Source organism: Oryctolagus cuniculus, chromosome 4 (assembly GCF_051225735.1).
Source record: "Oryctolagus cuniculus isolate XC-2025 breed Fujian yellow rabbit chromosome 4, ASM5122573v1, whole genome shotgun sequence".
NCBI classification, from domain to species: domain Eukaryota; kingdom Metazoa; phylum Chordata; class Mammalia; order Lagomorpha; family Leporidae; genus Oryctolagus; species Oryctolagus cuniculus.
In genome coordinates, this window is record NC_142870.1 from 123,822,903 (window position 1) to 123,849,545 (window position 26,643).

The following is a 26,643-nucleotide window of genomic DNA, read 5'->3' on the forward strand; positions in this document are numbered from 1 at the left end:
TGCTTTTCTCAGACCATTAGTAGGGAGCTGGATTGGAAGTGGAACAACTAGGACACAAACTTGCCATTATGGGAAGCTGGTGTTACAGGTGTGGCTTTGCCTGCTCTATCACAACCCCAGATCCAGGGATTATTATTTAAAAAAATTTATTTATTATTTGGGGGTTGGCGCTGTGGTATAGTGGGTAAAGCTGCCCCCCCACCCGGCAGTGCCGGTATACCACAGGGTGCCATTTTGAGTCCTGGCTGCTCCACTTTCTATCCAGCTCTCTGTTATGGCCTGGGAAAGCAGTAGAAGATGGTCCAAGTGCTTGCACCCCCTGCACCCACATGGGAGACCCAGAAAAAGCTCCTGGCTCCTGGATTCAGATTGGCCCAGTTCTGGTTGTTGCTGCCATTTGTGGAGTGAACCAGTGGATGGAAGAACTCTCTCTCTGTAACTCTTTCAAATAAAGAAAGGCAGAGCAGGAGGGAGGGAAAGTCTTCCACCTGATGGCTCACTTCTCAAATGGCTCCAATAGCCAGGGCTGGGCCAGGCTAAAGCCAGGAGCTAGGAATTCCACACGGGTCTTCCACATGGGTGGCAGAGGCCCAAGTTCTTGGGCCATCTTCTGCTACTTTCCCAGGTGCATTAGCAGGGAGCTGGATCAGAAGCAGAACAGCCAGGACTGGAGTCAGCATTCTGGCATTGCAAGTGGCAGTTTAACCTGTTGTGCCACAACACTGGACACTTAAGTACTATTATTGATCCAGTATTTTGTCCATGCCATAGTTTATATTTATAATTCATTGCAGTAAGTGTACTTCCTACCTATAATAATTATATAAACTTTCTATTTTGAATGATAATTTAAATGTAGCAAGAATATAATATTCTTTTTTTTTTTTGACAGGCAGAGTGGACAGTGAGAGAGAGAACAAGAGAAAGGTCTTCCTTTTCCATTGGTTCACCCCTCAGTGGCCGCTGCAGCCGGTGCTGCAGCCGGCGCACTGCGCTGATCCAAAGTCAGGAGCCAGGTGCTTCCTCCTGGTCTCCCATGTAGGTGCAGGGCCCAAGCACTCTCTCTTTCCCCCTCCCTTCCGTCTCTCTCTCTCTCTCTCCCCCTCTCTCTAACTCAGCCTTTCAAATAAATAATATGAATCTTTTTAAAAAAGATGCCAATAAAACCAACAAAGATATGATTTCTTCCTAACATTCAGAATTTGCCTTGATTTGCTATCCTGTAATAAATGGGATCAAATATTATAATGTGACATGATGTTTCATTAGAAAACAGTTTTCAAGTCAAAATAAGCCTACTCCAGTTTAAATAAAAATATTGTTGAAATAATCATTCACCTTGTAAGTTTAGGTTGACAGAAAGTAAAACCCTAAAGTAAAATTTATTTAAAATACATTGTCCACATTTTTTTAAACCTAAGCAGTAAATGTTCTCAAAGTTTCTTTGGCAAAGACATAGAACGAGACATAATAAATAAACATTCCTAGTCTTGTGGGATATAAGTAGTCATTTGCAAAAGAACTGGGAGCTGAGGGCACTTCAGACATTAAGCAGCTCATGTCCAGAGAGGTTAGGTGAGTCTTGGCAAGGACAGAGCCAGGATATGGTCCCAGGTCCAGGACTCTTCCATGACATCAAGCTACTATTCATGTTTTTATTTGCTTAGAAAGCATGTGCTCTTTCCATAATTGCAAAGCTATCATCATCTGCTCCCTACCTCTTCCTGGGACTGGTTAAACTGCTGCATCAGTTGTGTCTGTGCCAGCATTACTTTTTCCAGTTCATCTGACTTCTGTTGCATTTCCTTCCGTAAGTCTTCTGAAAGTGAATCATTACTGTCAACTTCCTTCTTCAAGCGAGACTCAAATTCTGCAACCAAACTTTTAAGGTTTTCAATTTCTTTTGCCTTTGATTCAGATTCTGTAGCGTATCGGATATGGGATTCATGGAGTTTTTCTTCAAGATTGGTCACTTCTAGCCTTAGATCCCTTGTAGCGCCTGCGATTAAGTCAGATATCTGTAAGATAAATCTCTCATTAGTTTGTAGACAACAGTCTCTAGGTAACCACAGAGTTCCTATGGTTTTTAAGAGGTTTATTCTAATTAATCAGTGTACCCTGTAATCAGATGAAAACAAATCCTCTGATGTGTGGGCCTTCAAGATTTTGAAAGTTAAGACAAACTTTTATTTTTCCATCTAACAAGGTCTCACATTATTCACTTGGGTACACTTGAAGATAGATACATCTCTGTGACTGTATGTGAGCTACTAAGGACATCTCAAGTCTTGACAAGCAAATCAGGGGCCTGTCTGTGCCTAACTAGGGAGTTTTAGGAACCTCAAAATACCTGATGCTTGGAGATGCAGAGAGAACATCACAGTTATACTCTACTTATGCCATACCAACATGCTTTCCTTCAACAAGATTGTTTTTTCTTTCTTATATACACTGGAACTGTGCATTCTAGAGTAGCAGTGCCCAACAGAAACTTTCTTTGATGATAAAAATATTCTGTGCAATTCAGTAATGATGGACACTAGCAATATGAGGCTAGTGACAGTGATATGCTGGCAAATGTTTAACAACTGACTCTCAAAAAAAAAAAAAAAATCCCAAGTCTGTATCTGATTTCTGTGGTATAAATGTGATCTCACTGATCAGTAAGTTGGGAAGAGATATAAATAACAGCTCTCAAAAGCCAGTATTGGCTACTTGAAATATAGCTAGTATGGTTAAAAAATGAATTTTAAATTTCATTTAATTTTAATAAACTCAATGGACATATAAGTAGTCACATGTGGCTACCATAATGGACAATACAGTTCTTGAGAATACTAGAATACTTAGAAAATATACTGCCTCTGAAGGTGGTCCTTCTATATAATTAAATTAGAAAATAATTTGGAGTAGCTCTTCCTCATCACATGAGGTCTTTATAAGGGAAAAGACTGTTTTCTTTTTTTCTTAAACAAAACAACAGAAAACAAAAGAAGAGCAGAGCTGCTTCTGATGAAACGTATCCTTATTACTCACACTACTGATATTGTCATATTATAAATATTAGCACAACAAGAAGCTAACCCACAAAAAAATCTGGAAAACATTCATAGACCAAAGTCCCCAGGATGTTGTGAACAATTATTTAAAGGGTTGTGTATCCAAAATTTGTTTCAAATGTTAATTTACATATGGAATAGCTTTTGCAATAAATATATTCACCACAAATAGTAATTTTATGAATTAACATTCTGCTACCTTCCATTAGTTCAGGAGGGAAGGGGGTCACTGCTAAGTCTGAATGGTGGTTTCCATCACCCAGAGGAGAGCTGACACTCAAACAGAGCAAGGCAGTCTTGGAAGAAAAGGCTCACACAGCCACACATATGTTTTGTTTTTAATAAATGGAGTCAACATTTAAAAATCAGGAGATTTCATTTAACAAAATTAGGACTAAGGACTTCTCTTGAGAAACTCTTAACATCTGGCAAGTTCAAGCTTGTTGTCTGCATTCCTCTGCTGATGGGTTCCTGAGCCACCCAGGGCTGCAACAGGAGTCAAAGGTGAAGGGAGTGTCGCTCCCCCTCTTCGTGGAGGAGCAACACAGGACCCTGCGCTGCTCCCTCGTCTGCTCGGCCCTCCCCGGGCCCGCCGCTGGCTCCTCCCGGGCTGGCCACCATCCCCTCCACCTCCGTGGAAGGGCAGTTCCCCCTGGCCACATTCCCCACTTCCGCAGGGGAGCGGCACACCGCCGGCCGGTTCTCTCGGGGGCTGCACGGGTTCCCTTAGATGTTCCCCATAGATGTTCCTGGTGCATGCCGTCTCTCTCCTCCTTTATAGTCCTCCTCCGCCAATCCCAACTCGGCTGCCCACACGCCGAGTACGCTGCTCTTCTCCAATCAGGAGCAAGTCCTACAGTTAATTGGTTGAACTGGAGGCAGCTGTGCGAAAGCTGTTTACTTCTCTCCCAGCGCCATATTGTGGGAGAGCAGATGCATAGAATAAGTCCTAATTCGAGTAACTCAGTCTAGTCCGGATTGCTCCCCACAGATCCCCCTTTCTTTTTATTTTTTAGCGTTGATACGCGCCTGTCTTCGGTGTCCCGCGGCACACACTCTGCTCTACTTGCTAGAGTTGCCACAGGCTCTTACAAGTCCTATCAGGCAAACCGAATCCGGGTCCTCTCTTCGCCATGTTGTGAGGAGGTTTTTAGGCGCTGATGCGTGCCTGTGTTCGGTGCCCTGCAGCGCATGCTCTGCTCTGCCTGCAGGGGACTTACAAGACCTATCAGGCAAACCGAATCCAAGCCTTCTCATTGCCTTATTGTGGGGGAGACTTATTAGTGTTGGTTCGTGCCTATCTCGGTGACCTGCAGCTCATACTCTGGTCGAGCTTTGCTGGCGCTTACCGCCTTAAATCAGGCAGACCGAATCCAAGCCTTCTAATTGTTGCATTGTGGGGAAGCTTTACTGATGTTAATTCGTGCCTGTCTTCGGTGACCTGCGGCTAGCCGCCCAGGTACTCATCGCCTCACTAATCGGGCAGACCGAATCCAAGCCTTCTAATTGGCATGTTGAGGGGAGGCCTTATTTTTCTCTATTTCTCTATCTCCGGGCATTCCTACCTCTCCCATTTCACTTCTATCTTCCAGCATTCCCATTTCTCTTTTACTTCACTTCCAAACTTCTGTTTCTCTTATCCCCGCAGCTTCCCGGCACCTCGCCCCGCCGGCGGGTTCCCGGCTCTGCGCCGCTTCAGCCCGCGCGCCTCTCTCATCTGCGCAGCTTCCCGGCTTTGCGCGGCTCGGCTTTGCGCGCTCCGCGGTCTCCACGCTTAACCCTTTCGCGTCTGAACCACGGCCTACGCCAGCGTTCCCTATCTATTCACGCCCCGTGCTCTCTCTGCACGCGGCGGCTTCCGCGAGTAACACAGCGTAGCTTGCGTCTCCACCACTAGCATTCAATCCAAGTTCCCCGGGCTAGCCTGGCGAATTCAACCCAGCGTACGTCTCCGCCCCACGGTTTGGCTTCCCGTCCTTTGCTCCCCGGGCTAATCAGACGGATCCCAACCTGGCTTGCGTCTCAGCTTCTGGTTTCAACTTCTCGCCCCCTATTCCCGGGCTAACTTGAGAACCCCAAAGTGGCTTTCGTTTCCGCCTTGGCCTGCCCCCCGCGGCTTCAATTTCCCTAACATTTTTCTCTACCCGGTATGTTTCCCCAAGCTTTCCTCCAACGATATTCCTCCCTCATTTCTCCTGGCCTCTCCCCACAGTCTGCATCCGAGTCTGTTTGTTCTAGCTTTCACTTTCGCTTTCGACCTTAGAGATTTCTCCCAGCTTCCCCCCGTAGTCCGTATCCGAGTCTATGCCTAGGCTTTCAATAGCTTCTTCCGGCTCCTTTTTCGTCCGGCTTTTCCCTAGGCTGTTTGCTAGTCTCTCTCTCCGGTATTTTCCCAGTTCTTCCCGTTTCTTCCCTCCTAAGTTTCATATCCGTCCTAAGTTTCCTATCCAAGCTAGGTTTCCTATCCGAGTCACGGCACCATTATGTCGCTCCCCCTCTTCGTGGAGGAGCAACACAGGACCCTGCGCTGCTCCCTCGTCTGCTCGGCCCTCCCCGGGCCCGCCGCTGGCTCCTCCCGGGCTGGCCACCATCCCCTCCACCTCCGTGGAAGGGCAGTTCCCCCTGGCCACATTCCCCACTTCCGCAGGGGAGCGGCACACCGCCGGCCGGTTCTCTCGGGGGCTGCACGGGTTCCCTTAGATGTTCCCCATAGATGTTCCTGGTGCATGCCGTCTCTCTCCTCCTTTATAGTCCTCCTCCGCCAATCCCAACTCGGCTGCCCACACGCCGAGTACGCTGCTCTTCTCCAATCAGGAGCAAGTCCTACAGTTAATTGGTTGAACTGGAGGCAGCTGTGCGAAAGCTGTTTACTTCTCTCCCAGCGCCATATTGTGGGAGAGCAGATGCATAGAATAAGTCCTAATTCGAGTAACTCAGTCTAGTCCGGATTGCTCCCCACAGGGAGACTCAGCAGAGCCTGGGGTGCCAAGGGCCAGGAAGTGAGAGGTGAGAACCAGTCTAGGGGAGGGAGAACCTCAGATGAATGGGGGCTCCAAGCTCACCACACATGCTTCATTGTCCTGCTAGGAACTCACATAACACAAATGCAGAGATGAAACTATTAATAATTTCAAGGTAGCATCTGAAGAGCATTAAATACAAAGCACAAGGCCTTTTTGAGAGTGGGGCCCCATGGTCCTGCTATGGTCATACATCCAACTAGCTGGTTGTGTGCTATTCATAATGAACTCTTGAAATGATTGTGCCATATCTCCTTTACACAAATACAGAGACTATTAGGTCTCATCTGCTGCTTAATTAACATGGGCTCTTAATAAGTTTATTCAAAATATGATTTCTCCACTGAGTGTTGATTAATATATACACATACAATTTAAGTCCTGTAAAAATAGGAGAACTTTAAGAAAAACTTAAATTATATTTGAGGAACTCTATTTAAGAAATTAGGGAGGTATGATTACACCTAAAAATATTTCCCTAGGGGAGGTCCTTGTGACATAACACGCTCACATCCCAGTGCCAGGGACAAGTCCTGGAGACTTCACTTCTGAGCCACCTTCCTGCTGGGAAGCAGCAAGACCATGGCTCAAGTACTTGGGTCCCTGCCACCCACTTGGGAGACTGAATGTTTGCTCTTGGGTATGGTGGGCATTTAGGTAGTGAATTAGTGGGTGGAATCTGTCTTTCAAATAAAAAAAATAAAAATTTCCCTCTTCTTTCAAAGCCGTATAGAACTGAAAATATCTGCAGTTAAAAAGGATATGTTTTAGTTATTGAGACATTTTTAATTATGTAAAATACCTGTCTTGATGTTGGATATTTGCAATGTTGGACTATCCAGCCATGCTAATTATTGATCATAGATTTTACGCTGTTTTAAAAATAAGTTTATTCTAGTAGAAAAAAATCCATTCATATCTGGTTTGTACACTTGTACAACTTATTTCAGTTATCCACTCTGGAGACCAGCCACATCATTTTACTTGTGTGGCTAAAATCAAGGCATGGTGACTGCGAAGAAAGCTACCAAAGTTATAAAGACTGTAGTGTTCTTAGGAGGAAATATCCAGTATTTGCAGTTTCAAACATATATAAATGATGACGAACAGCATAATTATAGACCTTCGTTTGTAGTTCTTCTTGTTCTTTCTTGTACTTCTGGATTATTTCTTGGTGCTTTTCTTTTTCAATATCAAGTTCCAGTTTCGCTTCTTCCTTAAAGAGAAGAGCTTGTTCCTCAAATTCAATTAAATGTCGGGCTCTTTCCTTGGCAAGTTCAGCTTCAATCTGGAAAACAGTATTTAACACACTATTAAATCATTTTACCTTAAAATAAGTACATTGATTTTATTTTCAGACTCTAATGTGTTATAATTGTAACATTAAATTTTTAATTAAACTATCTTAAAAATTCTAGTATTAAAAAATTCTGACTTAGAATTAACCTTGAGCTAAACAGTCCAAGACTTTCTAAGACCTTCTATGTATGTGACAGTTTTCAGAAGTACTAAAGTAGTCATTTCTACTTAAATGACTAAAAGCTTAGTCATTTATATTGTAAACTCAGTCCTTCCCAGCAGACTATAAAGGAAAAAAAAATCCTACAGTTCTTGAGGCGTTTATATTATGTTCAGGTGAAAATTCAGAGGGGCTACAAGATACAATGATGATTTTTCAAGTGACTGTTTCTTGATGGAGGTCGTAGAATGTATTGGATTCACAGATAATCATTTGAATGTGATGGAGGCTGGGACGATGACTCAAGGAAAACATAGTGTCTCCTGTATCCATGTTTTGACTTAGAATCACAATGCTAGAAGGGAACTTAGAAACCTCCTAGTTTAGTCTTTCAAGCTTCCGTGAACTGTGAAAAGAATAAACAAGGACTTTGGATTCAGGTGGAGTTGAGTTTAAATCCTGGCTCTAAATTTTGGCCCTGTCGCTTGCTAGCTGTGTGATCTCAAGTTTGTGGCAGTAACCTCCCCTGGTGGGGTTATGACTGGTTCCCTTGAGGGTCATCATGTGGATTAAATGAGCTGGGGCATTTGTGTAAAGCTCTAGCACACGCAGGAACTCAACAGTCAGTGGGGGCTACTTTCACGCTCCAGCCCTTCTGTGTTCCCCACAGAATCCATAGCAAATGACTGCGGTGTGCCTCACACCTCCAGAAACCATAACTCACTCCTTCCCCAGCAGGCGCTCCCATTCTCAGCACTAAGCCTTAGGCAGTGTTGCCTTCAGTTAAGCCAACATCTCCCTCCATATGGTTTTTGCCCATTGATTTTGGCTCTGCTGCAGGAGCAAGAGAGAGAACAAAACTATGAGTGCTGGCGTCACTCACTCCTAGGACAAGAGAAGGGATACCAGGGATAGGCAGGTTCTAGTTTGCATTATGCCCAAGGTGGGGGTAAGTGCCAGGTAAATTGGGACATTTATCTCTCCCCCTTTCTCCGACTGACCAAATGTGTGATCCTGGTCATTAAAAGAAGGAACCATGCCACTTGAGTTTCTCAAGGAAAAACTGAAACCAGGGTATCAGGACATAGAACGTTTGGTAAGAAAGTTTGCACCAAGCCTTTTAAATTAAATAAAAGGCAGACAGATGATCAGCCCCAGTGTGGAGTCAATTAAATTCTTTTTGCATCTGGGAGAGGACTGAACATTTGTCCCAAGGCTAAGTAATTATGTTTAGTCTCAATGCAAGAAGTTATTCTGGCTCTCTCAAAATAAATTTTTGAATTGTTTGGGTGAAAGATGACTAAGGATCTTTTATGAACATTGTAGAATTATTCAGATGAGCTGTTCTCAGACTCTAAAGACACAGAGAGTATTTGAAGCAGTCAGAAAAAAGAACAGGGGCCAGCTCTGTGGCACTGTAGGTGCCAGCATCCTATAGGGGTGCGGTTTGAGTCCTGGCTGCTCCACTTCTGATCCTGCATCCCTGCTGATGGCCTGGGAAAGCAGTGGAAGATGGCCCAGGTTCTTGAGCTGCTATACCTGCATGGGAGACAAAGAAGGAGCTCCTAGCTCCTGTCTTCAGATCAGCTCGGCTCTGGCCTCTGCAGCCATTTGGGGAGTGAACCACAGCATGGAAGACCTCTCTATCTGTAACTCTGCCTCTCAAGAAAATAAATAAATCTAAACAAAAAACAAACAAATAAAAAAGAATAGACACTGTTCTGAATATAAGGTACTTACATCCACTTGCCTCCTGGTAGCCATTTAGACAACCCACAGGTGTCTCCAATAACCTGTATGGTTCAGAAATCTCAATATAATGCCCTCTTCCCAAGCCAATTTTTCTCCAAGCTTCTCCCCATATCAGGATACAGCACCACCACCATCCATCTAGTCACTTCAGTCAGTAACTAAAGCATTATCAGTCACACCTTACCCTCCACACCCAACCAAAGATGACTTGACTCTATCCATTTGTCTATATCTTCCACAACCCTAGTCCTGGCCACTGTCACTTCCTGACCCACCTCCTTTTGCTACTCTGGCTTCTCTCCAATCTGTGCTATACACAGCACAGTATTCTTTACACAATATAACTAGATTATTTTGTTCTTAATAGTTTCTCAATGCATTCATATAAAATAAAAACTCCTGTACATGATGTGCCCTTGTGTGAACTGACAAAGCACTCCTTCTTTAGATGGAAACCGGTCTCATGCCAGGTGCAGACCTCGGTGAACAGAGCGCAGGTGAGACTCCAGCTCCCTTTCTTCCTATGACCCAGCTCTTGTGCAACCCAAACACTGGATATGGCAGCCGTGCATTCCCTAGCCTGACATCTACTACTTCCCCTGCAATCACTGTGCTTCAGTCAGTGATAAGTCAGGAACATATGAAAGGAGAGAATCAAACACCAAACATGTGGGAAAGTTGGAAGGTCTAACCTTAAGGGTTAATACTCCACAAGATGTTCTGACGCTATTTAAACAAAAAACAACTTTAAGATTTTTGGAGAAACTCAAGGAAAGTGTATAATAAGGTACAAAACTATCAAATGTTTAAAACAAACTCATGTGGTTAATTGGTAGAGTCTAACAGCTAATTCAAAACAAATAGACCTTTCAAAAATATATAATTTCTTAAATTAAAAGAATGAGAATGAATATAAACTAGGTTAGAAGGACAAATTGTAACTTTTTTTTATTATGGAGAAGTCATTTGAGAAATCAGTGGTATCTCCTGCTGTAGATGAAACAAAGGAAACATTCAAGGAAGAAGGGTAATGGCGCCCAGCCTGCATGTGGACAATGTTCTCTTCTTGCAGGAGGCAAGCAGATTGTCTTGCCTCTGAATTATTCCTGGCACTACTGCAAGGAAAGGGAGGGAAAAGCAAGGAATATATGGAGGGTGAGAAGGAAAAAGCGCTGCAGAGGGGGAAAAGTGATTGACTATTCCTGGTTTGGTTTTTAATTTGCACCAGGGAAAAATATGGGATTTTCAAACTTTTAGGGAAGCTGCAATGGGAAAAGAAGAGCCGTCTAAATGTGTTGACACTATAGTGCCCAGAGTTGGGACTACTGGTTCCTTCATCTGAGTGGTTTGAATAAAATGATGAGCCCACAAACAAAATAATTAGCCTAAGGAGTATATTATTTGCCACTGAGAAGATGAATTCATTCCAAATTATTGGTCCATGTTACTTATTTTTATTTTTTTATTTTTTGACAGGCAGAGTGGACAGCGAGAGAGAAAGACAGAGAGAAAGGTCTTCCTTTGCCGTTGGTTCACCCTCCAATGGCCGCCGCGGCCGGCGTGCTGCTCCGATCGCCGGAGCCAGGTACTTATTCTGGTCTCCCATGGGGTGCAGGGACCAAGCACGTGGGCCATCCTCCACTGCACTCCTTGGCCACAGCAGAGAGCTGGCCTGGAAGAGGGGCAACCGGGAAAGAATCCGGCGCCCCGACCGAAACTAGAACCCAGTGTGCCAGTGCCGCAAGGTGGAGGATTAGCCTAGTGAGCCACGGCGCCGGCCCATGTTACTTATTTTTAATATTTATTTTATTTACTTGAAAAGCAGGCAGAGAGAGAGAGAGAATATTTTTTATCAAGACAAAAATTGGGTTACTCCCCAAATGCTTGCAAAAGCCAGGTCTAGCCCAGGCCAAAGCTGGAGCCCAGAACTCAATCTACATCTCCCATGTGGGTGGTAGGGACTGAATTTTTTTTTTTTTTTTCTCTCCTTCTGGTCAGGCATTGCAAACCCAGACCCACTTCTGCCCCCGGAACTGAATTTTTTTTTAAAGATTTGTTTTATTTATTTGAAAGGCAGAGTTACACAGAGAGATAGGAAGAGACACACACAGAGAGAGGTCCTCCATCTGCTGGTCTACTCCCTAAATGGCTCCAATGGCCAGGGGTGGGCCAGGCTGAAGCCAGGAGCTGGGTCTCCCACATGGGTGCAGGGGCTCAGGCATCTGGGCTATCCTCAGCTGCCTTCCTATTAGCGGGGAGCTGGATCAGAAATGGAGCGGCCGGGACTCCTGCTACACCACAACATTGGCCCCAGGACTGAACTTCTTGAGTTATCACCCACTGCCTCCCAGGATGCAGAGTAGGAAGCTGGAATCAGGAGCAGAGCCAGGACTGGAACCCAGTGACTACTGTATGGGATGTAGGTGAACAAGTAGTGTCTTAACTGCTATGCCAAATGCTATTGCATGTTGATAGGAGCTGTTAGTTTAAGACATGTTGGCTTTCAGGACTTATGTTTATACAAAATAAATGAATTGGTGATAGTGTATGTATATATATATATATAAAGCATAATCACTTTATAAAATAATAATCTTGATAATCATGAGGCAATTCCTCTTAGAAAAGTTTAAGTAATATATGAGTTCAAGAGTTGCAAGTAGTAAAATCAGTTGTGTACACTTTCAGGTTTTAATTATTTTTGGTTTTTATTTATCTACAGTCTCCTCTAGCTCAAATTCCATCTCCTTGGTAAAGGTTTCCTGATGACTCTAGAACTTGTTGAACATTGCCCTTGTTTAATTCCTTTTGTTTTTGTTGTTCAAATGTATCATTAGATTTTATAAAATCTGTAATTAATACTGACGTACAAAGTGCTGTCTCTTCACTGGTTATTTTCCAAGTGAGAACTCTGTGTTTGAGTTTGTTATTACCATCTTCTGTTGATGAGGCTTATCACCATGTTATAACATAATCACTTATTGCATAATACCTTCAAAACCAGTGGGAATTTCGGATTCCAAAGAAAGAATCAGATCATTTATTTATATTTGATCTGCCAATGCCATTTTTGAAAATATTTCTCCTAAAAATAAATTATTCTATTTTCCAAAAGTTAGAAAAAATTACTGTTTGAAAACAAACGCTTTAGTTTATTTCTGTATTAACTACTGAAAAAACATATCATATAAGTAGATGTTTATTCAATATATAGAATTTGCAGTAAAAAAAATCCAATGCTAAGGGATCGGAATATGTGGTTGTAGGTCACGTCCTGCCAAGAACTGTCTGAAGTTACGGTAGAAGGTGAAGAATGTTCACTGGGTGCATAGAAACTCTGGAGGTGTGGTACAGAACAATCTTCATATACATATTCATTTAATTATTACAACTCTAAAAACATAAGGTAATATGACCGTAATTCCCGTTGTCTAGATTAAGAAACGGGCCTAGTGAGGTGAAGTACCTTCACAGGATGATAGAACTACTACAGGTAGAGAGGGTGCACACACTCAGAGCTTCTGGTGAGTTCTACAGCTCAGCACGTATAGTTTTTCCAGGTAACCTGTCCCCCCACATGTCTATACAGCAGAGTGGCTAAGCATGTGGACTTGTATTTATTTGGTCTCAAAGTACCTGGTAATTTTCCAGAGACTTTTGGCTAATGGTTCCTAACTTAATTCTATTTATGACAAGAATCCTTCTAAATTTATTGGGACTTATAACACAAAATATGTTTTGGTAAATGTTTCATGTACACATGAAAAGAATGTACATTTTGCTGTCAAATGGAGAATTCCATAAATATTAATTAGGTCAGGGTTGTTACCAGTGTTTGTTACTATATCTCCTAAAAAGACATGAATTTACCACTTTCTGTAGTTTACAGCTCTATTGAATGTCAGGCTAGTCTTCTGTCAGTTAGTGAGAGGAATACTGGTATGTCAGACTCTAAGGGTAGATCTGTCTTTTTCTCTTGCAGTTGCGTCAGCTCTTGCTGCATGTGTTTCTATGCTGTCACTAGGAGAATGAACACTTAGGGTTATTATGTCCTCCTGGTGAACCGACCTCTTAGTCTTTATGAAATGACCTTCTTTATCCCCATTAATATTCTCAACATTCTGATTTATTTGCTCTGAAGTCTACTTTTTCTGATGCAAAATAACTACTCCAGCTTTCTTATGCTCTGTGTTAGCATGTTATGTCTTTTTTCATCCTTTACTTTTAATCTACTTGTATCCTTATGTTAAAGGATATTTTTATAGGCAGGGTCTTGCATTTTTATCCAACATGAAAATCTCTGCCTTTTGAATGGGGATATTTAGACCAGAGTACAGCAACTTATGGCCCACAGATTATATTCAACCATGCCTATTCAATACCTATGCCTGCTGTTTTGCTAAAATGGCAGATTTGAACGCTATGATAGAGTCCCACAAAACCAAAATATTTACTGACAGGTATTTTATAGAAGTTCGCTGACCCGTGGTTTAAACCATTTACATGTAATGTGATTATAGATATAACAAGCTTTAAATCTGCTATCCTTTTTTTTAAAAGTTGTATTTATTTATTTGAAAGGCAGAGTTACAGAGAGGCAGAGGCAGAGAGAGAGAGAGAGGTCTTCCATCCACTGGTTCACTCCCCAGATGGCGGCAACAGCCAGAGGTATGCCAATCCAAAGCCAGGAGCCAGGAGCTTCTTCTGGGTCTCCCAAGCATGTGCAGGGTCCAATGACTTTGGCTATCTTCTACTGCTTTTACAGGCCATAGCAGAGAGGTGGATTAGAAGTGGAGCATCCGGGACTTGAACCAGAGCAGAATGGGGCTTTAACCCACTGTACAACAGCGCCAGCCCCTAAATCTGCTGTCTTTTAACTTGTTGTCTATTTGGCCCATCTCTTCTTTTTGCATTTATCTCATTTACTGGTTTATTGGCTCTCATTTTTCTGTTCTTCTGGTTACTTTAGGGTTATAGAATGCATCTTTAATTTAATACAACCTAAATATGTTACCAAATGTCCTATATAGCAATCTCACAGTCAGTATAAAACTTAGCATGGTTCAACTTAAAATTTTCAACTTTATGGTGGTGCAAAAATGACATGCTTTCACTAGGAAACATACTTTGAATGCTGATCTTTTCCCAGGATAGTGTTGCAGAATAACTATTGGGTTTTTCACTTTCAGTCTTTCAGTATGGTAGTCAACAAATTATTTGACGTTTGGTACTTTATTGTAAGATGGACTTTGAGTTGGATGATCTTGCCCAACTGCCGGGCTAATATGAGTGTTCTGAGCATGTTTAAGGTGGGCTAAACTGTCATGTTTGGAAGGTTAGGTATATTAACTGCACTTTGGACTTAACATTTTTTTTTTTTTTTTTTTTGACAGGCAGAGTGGACAGTGAGAGAGAGAGAGAGAGAAAGGTCTTCCTTTGCCGTTGGTTCACCCTCCAATGGCCGCCGCTGCAGCCGGCGCACCGCGCTGATCCGATGGCAGGAGCCAGGATCCAGGTGCTTTTCCTGGTCTCCCATGGGGTGCAGGGCCCAAGCACCTGGGCCATCCTCCACTGCACTCCCTGGCCATAGCAGAGAGCTGGCCTGGAAGAGGGGCAACCGGGACAGAATCCGGCGCCCCGACCGGGACTAGAACCCGGTGTGCCGGCGCCGCAAGGTGGAGGATTAGCCTATTGAGCCACGGCGCCGGCTAATGGACTTAACATTTTCTTTTTAATTTTCTTTCTTTCTTTATTTTTATTTTTTTTTTTGACAGGCAGAGTGGACAGTGAGAGAGAGAGAGAGAGAGAAAGGTCTTCCTTTGCCGTTGGTTCACCCTCCAATGGCCGCCGCGGCCGGCGCACCGCGCTGATCCGATGGCAGGAGCCAGGAGCCAGGTGCTTTTCCTGGTCTCCCATGGGGTGCAGGGCCCAAGCACCTGGGCCATCCTCCACTGCACTCCCTGGCCACAGCAGAGAGCTGGCCTGGAAGAGGGCAACCGGGACAGAATCCGGCGCCCCGACCGGGACTAGAACCCGGTGTGCCGGCGCCGCTAGGCGGAGGATTAGCCTAGTGAGCCGCGGTGCCGGCCACTCTTTCTTTATTTTTTAATTTCTTTTTTCTTTTTTTTGACAGGCAGAGTTAGAGAGAGAGACAGACAGAGAGAAAGGTCTTCCTTTTTCCATTTGTTCACCCCCCAAGTGGCCGCTATGGCCGACGCCAGGTGCTTCCTCCTGGTCTCCCATGTGGGTGCAGGGCCCAAGCACCTGGGGCATCATCCACTGCACTCCCGGGCCACAGCGGAGAGCTGGACTGGAAGAGGAGCAACCGGGACAGAACTGGTGCCCCAACCGGGACTAGAACCCAGGATACCAGCGCCGCAGGCGGAGGATTAGCCTAGTGAGCCGCAGTGCCATCCCTGTATTGCTACTTTCAATACCATTGTCTTCTTATTTGCACTGTTTCTGATGAAAAATCTCTTGTGATTATTATCTTTGTTCCTCTCTATATAATATGTCCCCCTGCCACCCCAGAATGTTTAATTTTTTATTTTTTATCATTGTTTTTGAGTAATGTATTATAATGTTCCTTGGTGTGCTTGGTTACTTCCACTTGCTCCTTAAATATGTAGGTGTATATTTTCATTAAATTTACAAGACTTTTAGTTATTATTTCTTGAAATACTTTTCCTGTCTCATCTTCTCATCTGTCCTTCATGAATTCTCATTATGCACATATTAGGTCATTTGAATTTGTCTCATAGCTCACCAATGTTTTATCTATTTATATATATTTTTTGGATCTCTTTTCTATCTTGTTTTATTTCAAAAGTCTTTTTATTGCTTTTACTTAAGTTCACTATACTTTTCTTCTGGAGTGCCTAATCTGCCATTAATCTTATCTACTATACTTTTCATTTCAGACACTGTAGTTCTCATCTCTACTTCAGTTTAGGCCTCTTTACATTTTCCATGTATCTATCTAAAATGGTCAGTTTTTCCTTTGGCTTTTGGACATCTGGAATATAGCCATCATAGCTACTTTCAATTTCCTTGTCTGTTAATGTTAACATCATACCTTTCTGGACCAATTTTCTTTCTTCGATTTCATTTAAAATTTTCATTATGAGCTCCACTTTCCTATTTCTTTCCATGCATAGAAATTTTTGTTTGAATGCCAGATATCATGAAATTTACCTTGTTAGGTGCTGGATATTTTGGTATTCCATGAATATTCTTGATTCTTATTCTTGGAGGCAGTTAAGTTTCTTGGAATTAGCTTGATTATTTTAGGTTTTCTTTTCAAAACCTATTAGGCAGGATCAGATCAGCATTTCATCTAGGGCTAATTATCCCAAACTAATGATGTAAGACATTTCCCTAAGTACTCCACCCAGTTCCCTGAATTGTAAGTTTTTCAGTCTGGCTGGTGCAAACAGGCATTATCATTGGCCATATGTGAGTATTCGGTATTCTTCTCGTCCTTTCATAAGGCCTTTCCCTAGTGGTGGGTAGTTTCGCACATGTATGAACTGATCATATACATCTTCGAAGGGGAGTAAATCTTTGTATATCTCCAATATTCTTCCCCAGTGCAGCTCTCTTCTATGGACACTATCCTGTAACTAGCCACCTTGACCTCCTGGAACTCTCAGCAGGGTCTTTTCCACTCAAAGAATCTGCCAGGCTCAACCTGGTTACCCTCTCCTGGCTTCATGACCTGGAATTTCTTTCAAGGTACTAAGATACCGCAATCATGTTTGTCTCCCGTTGCTAAAAATCACTATCCTTTGTCATCTGATGTTCAATATCTTGAAACTGTTGTTTTCTATCTTTTCTTCTGTCTTTTGTTTGTTTTAGGTAAAACAGTAAATCTGGTTCCTATTATTCCTTGGCTCAGTGGAGATGTTTTGGACTTTGTATTTAAATATATGAAGTTAATTCTCAATTCATTTCCTGGATGTATAACCTTGACAAATTACCTGACTTCTCTGAGTCTTTCTTATTTACATGCAAAAGGGGAAATAATGTCATGATGGTTAAGTTACATTGTTGGAAAGCATTCAGCATAAAAGTTGGCATATAGTAAATTACCAATGGAGATTATTTTTAGTACCTATATTAATGGCTTATATTAGATGATATTTGTAGGTGATTCTAGATGACATTTTGGGGACTTTACTAATTCAGTTTTATTTTATTTTATTTAATGAACATAAATTTCCAAAGTACAGCTTATGGATTACAATAGCTTCCCCCCCCCATAACTTCCCTCCCACCCACAACACTCTCCTGTCCCACTCCCTCTCCCCTTCCATTCACATCAAGATTAATTTTCAATTATCTTTATATACAGAAGGTCAATTTAGCATATATTAAGTAAAGATTTACTAATTCAGTTTTAAAAGTTGCATGGCAACTTAAAATTTAAAAAAATTCAAACCCTCAATATTATTTAAGCCTTATTTTTTATTTTTTATTTTTATTTATTTTTTTTGACAGGCAGAGTGGACAGTGAGAAAGAGAAGCAGAGAGAAAGGTCTTCCTTTGCCGTTGGTTCACTCCCCAGTGGCTGCTGCGGCTGGTGCACCGCGCTGATCCGAAGCCAGGAGCCTGGTGCTTCTCCTGGTCTCCCATGGGGTGCAGGGCCCAAATACTTGGGCCATCCTCCACTGCACTCCCGGGCCACAGCAGAGAGCTGGCCTGGAAGAGGGGCAACTGGGACAGAATCCGGCACCCCGACCGGGACTAGAACCCGGTATGCCGGCGCCGCAAGGCGGAGGATTAGCCTAGTGAGCCGCGGCGCCGGCCAGCCTTATTTTTATTTTTAATAAATAATATATATTATATAAATAAATTTTGTATTTTATAAATTATTCTTTTTAACCTTATTAATAGTACATTAAAACACATTAGAAATTATTAGGCCATTTGGATCTTCTATTTTGAAAAAATTGTGAGTTTTTTTTAATTTCCCTTCAAAACTGGAATTCACTACTTTTTGAAGTAATCCCTGCATTTTCCCTAGCAATCCAGTTGCTTTAGCCAGAAAGTAAGGTTTTCTCTGTTTTAACTACTGGTTTTTAAAAAGTTTTATGTACCATTTAAAATGAGGTCAATGTTGCACTTCTAAAATGTTATTGTGATAATGATCTAAGAAAATATTTAAAATTTTTTCATTGCACTAAAAAGTGCTGGTCAATGAGTGATATGAGTTGATTACATAAACAGTCGGTTATGGGAGATATTTTAATTACAAAATTCCAACTGAATAGTGACAACATTGTGCATTTGGAATCAATTTTAAAGATTCAGCATGCACATTAATTTGCTTTCTTCACATCAAAGCAATACTTGAAATAAACAAAAATCTATGGCAATTAGTAAATATGTAGTTTTTAAAAATGTGCCATCCTTGTTGCTTAGCAACTATTGATCTTATTATGGGCTTTTTACAATAATTAAGCACAGGCACAAATTGCTATCTACTTTTTGAATGCTAAAAGCATTTATGAAGTTTATTCTAATATGTGTATTATATATTTGTAAAGGGAACATTTCATTCCTACGCAAAGGCACAGTGACCCAAGAAACAGATGACAATGTCACATTAGTGATTCTCCTTTCTCATGAGAGGACTTTTAGAGAACTTTTTATTCATAGTCTCAACAGTGAACACAGCCAAGAATTAATAATCATTCTTTGGCTTTACTGGATTTTGACTTACTGCTAGCTAAAGGGTAACATTTTTAACATTATTAACAAGAAGTCATGTGCTCTAAACAAAGTGAAATGGCCATTTATATTATAGAAAATTATATATGCCAAAAATATATTTTTGATATAATAAATATATTAGAAAGAGATCATGGTCTTAGTAAGGATGTAGAGGATTTATATAGGGTTAGTTTCACCATCAAATTGACTTAATAGGATATAGCAAGAACATAAATGCTTTTATGTGGTCAGATGCTAACACTAACTTGTTCTACTGTTTGTGTTACCCCCTCATCAACAGGGTACAGTGAGCTTGAATACTGGAGTAGATCATATAGAGATTCTGCCTCGGGGGAGTGCATCTGGGACCCTCCATGGAGTGTACACATGGAGATGGGGAATTTGTACACACCAAAGGGAGGAAAGTTCACTCCATTTGGCTGAGAGAAGGAGCTTAGAAGTTTGAGAAGAGGGAAGGATTGCTGGATGTCTACCCCAATTTTTTCCAACAGTGAAGTTTGAGTCAAAGATGAGACATTTATAATACCTCTTGATCTATATCAAGAAACTTCTCTCCAAATGGTTGCTTTAATCCCAGCTCCATAGAAGGGTGAGAGATTACTTCACAAAGACCTTTACCACAGTGCCAAAATCAATCTACCAATTGGATGGGTAAAAAACAACCTCTCATTATTTTAATTTGTATATTTTGGATTGCTATGTGGGTTGATCATCTTTTCATATTTTAAAAATGAATTGTTAAGAACAGCAGGAGTAGGTAAGAGCAGATGAGCCAACTGAGTACACCAAGGCTAGTAAAAATTAGAAAGAATTAAAGAGCACAGGCCTCCATAACTCCATGCTCTTGTGCCTCCGTTCCTCTTTCTGCCATCTTTCTGGGCCAAAATGGTGGTGAGCGTGAATGTTCTGGCCGATGCTCTCAAGAGCATCAACAATGCCGAAAAAAGAGGCAAGTGCCAGGTTCTTATTAGGCCAAGCTCCAAAGTCACTGACAGGTTTCTAACTGTGATGATGAAGCCTGGTTACATTGGTGAATTTGAAATCAATGTTGACCACAGAGCCTGGAAAATTGTTGAGAACCTCACCTGTAGGTTAAACAAGTGTGGATTGGCCAGCCCCAGATTTGATGTACAGCTGAAAGATCTAGAAAAAATGGCAGAATAATCTGTTTCCATCCCACCAGTTGGGTTTCATTGTACTGACAACCTCAGCTGGTATCATGGACCACGAGGAAGCAAGACGAAAACACGCAGGAGGGAAAATCTTGGTATTCTTTTTCTAGGGATGTAACAGGTGCATACAAATAAAAGCTCAGTGGACACACACACACACCCAAACAAACAAACAAACAAACAAAAAAAACAAAAACAAAAAACCCCATAGGCCTTAGAGAAGAAGGAAACAGCCTGTGCTGAAGAAGAAGACACTTATAGCAACTTTATGCCATGTTCTCAAATTTTATTTTTGTGCAGATGGAACCATTGTTACAGTGCTCATTTTTATTATAGCCTGACCATGCACCGTGAAGGGCAAGGGAAGGAAAATTGATTTATAGAGGCTGGTACTCATTGAGTATCTCTGAAGACTGGAAATGGAAGTGACAAATTTAGAATTGATCTGAGACAGCAACAATATTTAAAAGGTTTCAATCTGTGAGATGGCAAAATGGGGGATTTCTAAGGAAGATTTTAGTTTTAAGGTGACACTGCTTATTACTCAAGGTCACAAGTTATAGGATCCAGTGTCCAAGGAGAATAGTCTGACAGTGAACAAGATTGTCAGGACTCCAGTCAAACAATCTGAATCTAGAACTGGCCAGATCCTGTTCTAGAGGAAAATATAAGACACAGTAAGAAAACCAAGACAGAAGACCAGTGCTAAGCATTGATACCAGTTGGGAAGGAAAGGAGTTCTGCAGGCTTCAGCTCAGTAAACAGAATAGGGCCAGGGGTCAATCCAGGACTACTGGAAACTTATGGGAGGGAGAGGATGGCTGTTGCCTCAATGACTAAAACTGTACATGCTTGAGAAGGTAGGGACTAATAATTTTTAACTGTTATTTAATGAATATAATTTCCAAAGTACAGCTTATGGATTACAATGGCTTCCCCCCCATAACTTCCCTCCCACCCCCCACTCTCTCTCCCCTTCCAGTCACATCAAGATTCATTTTCAATTCTCTTTATATACAGAAGATCAGTTTAGTATTTATTAAGATTTCAACAATTTGCATCCACACAGAAACACAAAGTAAAAAATACTGTTTGAGTACTAGTTATAGCTTTAAATCACAATGTACAGCACATTAAGGACAGAGATCCTACATGAGGAGTAAGTGCACAGTGACTCCTGTTGTTGACTTAACAAATTGACACTCTTGTTTATGGCGTCAGTAATCACCCGAGGCTCTTGTCATGAGTTGCCAAGGCTATGGAAGCCTTTTGAGTTCGCCGACTCTGATCATATTTGGACAAGGTCATAGTCAAAGTGGAAGTTCTCTCCTCCCTTCAGAGAAAGGTACCTCCTTCTTTGATGACCTGTTCTTTCCACTGGGATCTCACTCGCGGAGATCTTTCATTTAGGGTTTTTTTTTTTGTCAGAGTGTCTTGGCTTTCCATGCCTGAAATAGTCTCATGGGCTTTTCAGCCGGATCCAGATGCCTTAAGGGCTGATTCTGAGGCCAGAGTGCTGTTTAGGACATCCGCTATTCTATGAGTTTGCTGTGTATCCCACTCCCCATGTTGGATCGTTCTCTACCTTTTTAATTCTATCAGTTAGTATTTGCAGACACTAGTCTTGTTTATGTGATCCCTTTGACTCTTGGGACTAACAATTTTTAAATATCACTTGGGGGCAAGTGTTTGGCCTCATGGTTATGATACCAGTAAAGATGCTGTGTCTCATCAGGGTGCTGGCTTGAGTTCAATATCCAGGTTCCTGACCCCAGCTTCATGCTAATGCAGACCTTGGGAGGCAGCAGTGATGGCTCAGGTGACTATATTCCTGCTACCCACATGGGAGACCTGGATTGAATTCCTGGCTCCTGGCTTTGACCTCGGCCAGTCCCAGCTGCTGCAGGCATTTGATGAGTATATAAGTGGATGGGAGCTCTATCTCTGTTCCTCTACTCTCTGCCTCTCAAATAATATATAAAATACTATTTATATTATTTAAAATTATGGAATGAATATGTATTTATTGTATGTATTTCAATTGCTTTGAAAAATCTATGCAATTTTTTTATTCTCCAAGAACAAATATTTCTTTTTATATCATAACAAGCTAAATCTAAATGCTTATTCAATTTTAATTTGCCAGGATAAACATTTTCAAATCTTCATAACTGAATAATTTTAAGTCATTTTCTATTCTATTACCTTTCTATAATATAAGAGAGGCAGAGAAGTTGTAAGAATTAATTATTTTCTAGATTAAAAGAATGAGATCAAAAGTAGATTCTAGACTTGTTGGGAAAAAAACATTTAAGAGTAAATTAATATTTAAGAGTAAACATTAAGGGCCAGCGCTGTGGCGCAGGGGGTTAACGCCCTGGCCTGAAGCACCAGCATCCCATATGGGCACTGGTTCAAGACCCGGCTGCTCCACTTCCAATCCAGCTCTCTACTATGGCCTGGGAAAGCAGTGGAAGATGGTCCAAATCCTTGGGCCCCTGCAACCATGTGGGAGACCCAGAAGAGGCTCCTGGCTCCTGGCTTTGGATCAGCGCAGCTCCAGCCATTGTGGCCAACTGGGGAGTGAACCATAGGATGGAAAACCTCTCTCTCTCTCTGCCTTTCCTCTCTCTGTGTAATTCTGACTTTTAAATAAGTAAATAAATCTTTTAAAAAAGAGTAAACATTATACATGAGAAACAAAGGCTATATTAACTTTATAAGATTAAATTATTTTTAAAAATTCCCATGATATTGGTAAATATTTTAGAAAGGACGCAAATCATAAGCACATTTGGTCTGGGAAATTCCAGAAAGAATTGAAAGTATACATAGAAGCAAAAAATCTACCTGGAATAGTCTGGCAAGTAGAATTTTTAAAAAACAAGACATATGCTGATAAAAGCCGATCTACTATTACCTTCTCCCTCCAGTTATCATCACTCAGCAGCTTCTGTCTAAGGGTTTCCTGCAGCTGCTCCATGTTTTTCTGATGTGAAATCAGCATCAAATTCCTGAAAACCATAAACCCGACAAATGAGTTAAGACTCACCCCAACCCTCCTCCTAAGTTGCAGTTCCTGGCTCAGAAAATATTATTTCACAGCTTAGTCTGCTTATTCATTTAGTCTTTTTATTCTCATATATATATATATATATATAGGTGTGTATGTGTGTGTGCTACTATATACCTTTTTTTTTTTTTTTTTTTTTTTTTTTTTGACAGGCAGAGTGGATAGTGAGAGAGAGAGAGAGACAGAGAAAGGGTCTTCCTTTTTGCTGTTGGTTCACCCTCCAAAGGCCGCACGGCTGGCACGCTGCGGCCGGTGTACCACGCTGATCCGAAGGCAGGAGCCAGGAGCTTCTCCTGGTCTCCCATGGGGTACAGGGCCCAAGCACTTGGGCCATCCTCCACTGCCTTCCCGGGCCACAGTAGAGAGCTGGCCTGGAAGAGGGGCAACCGGGACAGAATCTGGCGCCCCGACCGGGACTAGAACCCGGTGTGCCGGCGCCGCTAGGTGGAGGATTAGCCTATTGAGCCGCGGCGCTGGCCACTATATACCATTTAACAATTAACAGGGGCTGGTGCTGTGGTGCAGTGGGTTAATCCTCTGCCTGCAGTGCCAGCATCCCATATAGGTGCCGGTTCTAGTCCTGGCTGCTCCTCTTCAAATCCAGCTCTCTGCTATGGCCTGGGAAAGCAGTAGAAGATGGCTCAAGTTGTTGGGCCCCTGCACCCACATGGGAGACCCAGAAGAAGCTCTGGCTGTTGCGGCCATGTGGGGAGTGAACCAACGGATGGAAGACCTTTCGCTCTGTTTCTCCCTCTCACTGTCTGTAACTCTACCTCTCAAAATAAATAAATAAAATCTTTGAAAAAAAAAAAACAATTAACAGCAATTCTCAAACATTGCATGCAAAGTATTTTTTCAGGCTTAATTTTTGCTTACTTACTAAGTGTCAGTTATTTTTTATTTTGGAAATGGCAACAACATATGCAGAGTCAGAAATATAAAAAAATGTTGTGTGATTCAAAAAAAGTATGACTAAATTCTAACATCAGATAATATTGTTTCTTAAAAAGATGAATATACAAAGGAATATGCCATAAAATCAATATCTATTAACAATTCCTGTTGATTTCTTTTTCTTTTCTTTTACTTATCTCAAACACAGATAGGAACAAACCAAATTAAGTAGGGTAAATGTCAGGGATGTGGTATAGTACAAACAATATTAGAAATTAGAAAAGAAGACACAAAAACACTTTAACATTTTAATCCACATAACTAGTTGTTTGTGATCCTCTGGGTGGAAGTAAGGATGGGAGATTCATAAGAAACTTTCACAGGGGCACTGAAATTATCACTTTAAATACTATGCTTATTGATCAAGTTTCCTTCTCCTTGGCACAGTCATCAAAATGTGCTCACTGATAATCACCATGACTATTTTCTGTGTATGTGATTCCTTTCTATGTCTCACTCCTTCTTCTGATTCCTTCGTTTTCCATCATCATTCTCTTCTTTTTAGCTCTGATCCCTTTTCTTATTTCATTTATAACTGTTAGGAAACTGGTGCAGTTTTAGCCAGGTGGCTGCATGGCCCAGCTACCTGAGCCAGGCTCCACCCCCATCCTAATGGGATTCACTGCTCCTGCTTCCCTGCTCGCCCTCAGGCAAAGTTTTAAAAGGGCCTGTTCCTGCACACGTGCTCTCTCGGTCCTTCTCTCCTGCGCTTTCTTGGCCTCTCTTGGCTGCTCTCCTCCTCTCATCTCTCTTCTCTCTCCTCTGTCTCTCTCTCTTACAGTCTCCTTCTCTTTTTCCTTCGCCGCCCCTTCACTCCAGTCTGTAGGGTGTTCCCCAATAAACCCTTTCCCTTACTCCGGTGTCCGGTGCACTTTGTGACGGCTAACATTAATATATAACAATAACCATCTGTTGGACATCTGCACCCTAATGATCCATTAACACCAAAGATTCCAGACAAGAAAAACCAAACTCATCATTATGTCTTGAAATCTTTCCTTTACTCCTGATTTCTGAAAATCTGCAATGATGAAAACCTTTGGCTGGAAATCCTGGGTCATCTCTGACTACTCCTGTTCTCCTGCATCATCCAGTAGCAGGCTCCATGTATTCTGCTTCCTTCATGTTCCTCAAACTATTTTCTCCTTTCCTTTCCCACTACCAAAAGACTTGCTAAGTTTCTTGACTTTATCATTGTCAATGATATGTAGACATTGTCTATGACTATATATTGTCATAGACAATATTCAGAATTTTTGAGTTCTAGTCTAGTCACACTCAGAATATTATTAAACATTTTCATTATACATTGCCTACATTTCTAGGTCAGAAAGTTTTAATGACATTAACACAAGAACACACATTTGACTAGGTAACCCAGATATTAATACCATTTGAGGAAAATATATTGAAAAAGACAAAACTCTCAAACTTCTGTTTCCAGAAGTATGTCAGACTAAGTACTCTAACAACTTTCCTACTGAAAAATAAATAAAATCCTAGTTAAGATGCAAAGAAAATACCTTAAAGTTCATCAATGTGCTGCATAAAAATTGAGAAATATATGGAGAACAAAACTCAAGTGAAGAACAGATAAAGATTAACAATGGCAAATAGTAAAATATTAATGAAATCTGTAGATTAGTTAATGGTGTTATAGTAATGTTAATTTCTTAGTTTTGAAAGATATACCACAATTATAAAGAGTTGGTTAAATGGAAACAGAAACTCTGTAATATCTTTGTAATTCTTATGTAAATCTAAAATTCTTCCTTTTTTATATTTTTTTTCTTGTTTTTCTTTCTTTATTTTATATTTTTTTAGTGGACAGTGAGAGAGAGAGACAGAGAGAGAGAAAGGTCTTCCTTTGCCATTGGTTCACCCTCCAATGGCTGCCACGGCCGTCGCGCTGCAGCCGGCGCACCACGCTGATCCGAAGGCAAGAGCCAGGTGCTTTTTCCTGGTCTCCCATGGGGTGCAGGACCCAAGCACTTGGGCCATCCTCCACTGTACTCCCAGGCCACAGCAGAGAGCTGGCCTGGAAGAGGGGCAACCGGGACAGAATCTCGCGCCCCGACTAAAATTCTTCTAAACTGCAGCTTAAAAAATGAAGTGAAAGGAAGAACCCTGACAGTAAGCTGTGTACTGAAGCCTTGAAGATACTTTCTGAAGCTAATGAACTTGGCTTCAAATTTCACAGCCATGAAGGGTACAGAAGTGAGAAGACTCTCTTAGAGCCGGACCTCAAAGAATCACACAGGTAGTACATGAGTGGAATTCGAACTGCCCGTTTACATAAAACACAAATAACATCTCCTCTCAGGAGACAACAAGGAAATTACCTGCTTCAAATTTTGTGCATAAGTAGAGGGGAAAATTCTAATCTCCCATGGAATTTGTAAATACAAACGCATGTTTG

At 41.6% G+C, this 26,643-nt stretch overlaps 1 protein-coding gene and 1 pseudogene across 16 annotated transcripts in view; one reads left to right on the forward strand and one right to left on the reverse strand.

Annotated features, from left to right (window-relative positions):
- Positions 1–26,643, reverse strand: part of LEKR1 (leucine, glutamate and lysine rich 1) — a 219,674-nt gene that overhangs the window by 19,389 nt on the left and 173,642 nt on the right. For all 16 annotated transcript variants that reach the window (XM_070072606.2, XM_017346867.4, XM_008266381.5 and 13 more), the window contains 3 exons: positions 23,118–23,211; positions 7,203–7,367; positions 1,719–2,018 (listed from right to left, as the gene is read on the reverse strand). In XM_070072606.2, the coding sequence (XP_069928707.2) occupies positions 1,719–2,018; positions 7,203–7,367; positions 23,118–23,211 (559 nt within the window). The remainder of the gene's footprint in view (positions 1–1,718; positions 2,019–7,202; positions 7,368–23,117; positions 23,212–26,643) is intronic.
- On the forward strand, positions 19,911–20,307 carry LOC149127100 (small ribosomal subunit protein uS8 pseudogene; annotated as a pseudogene).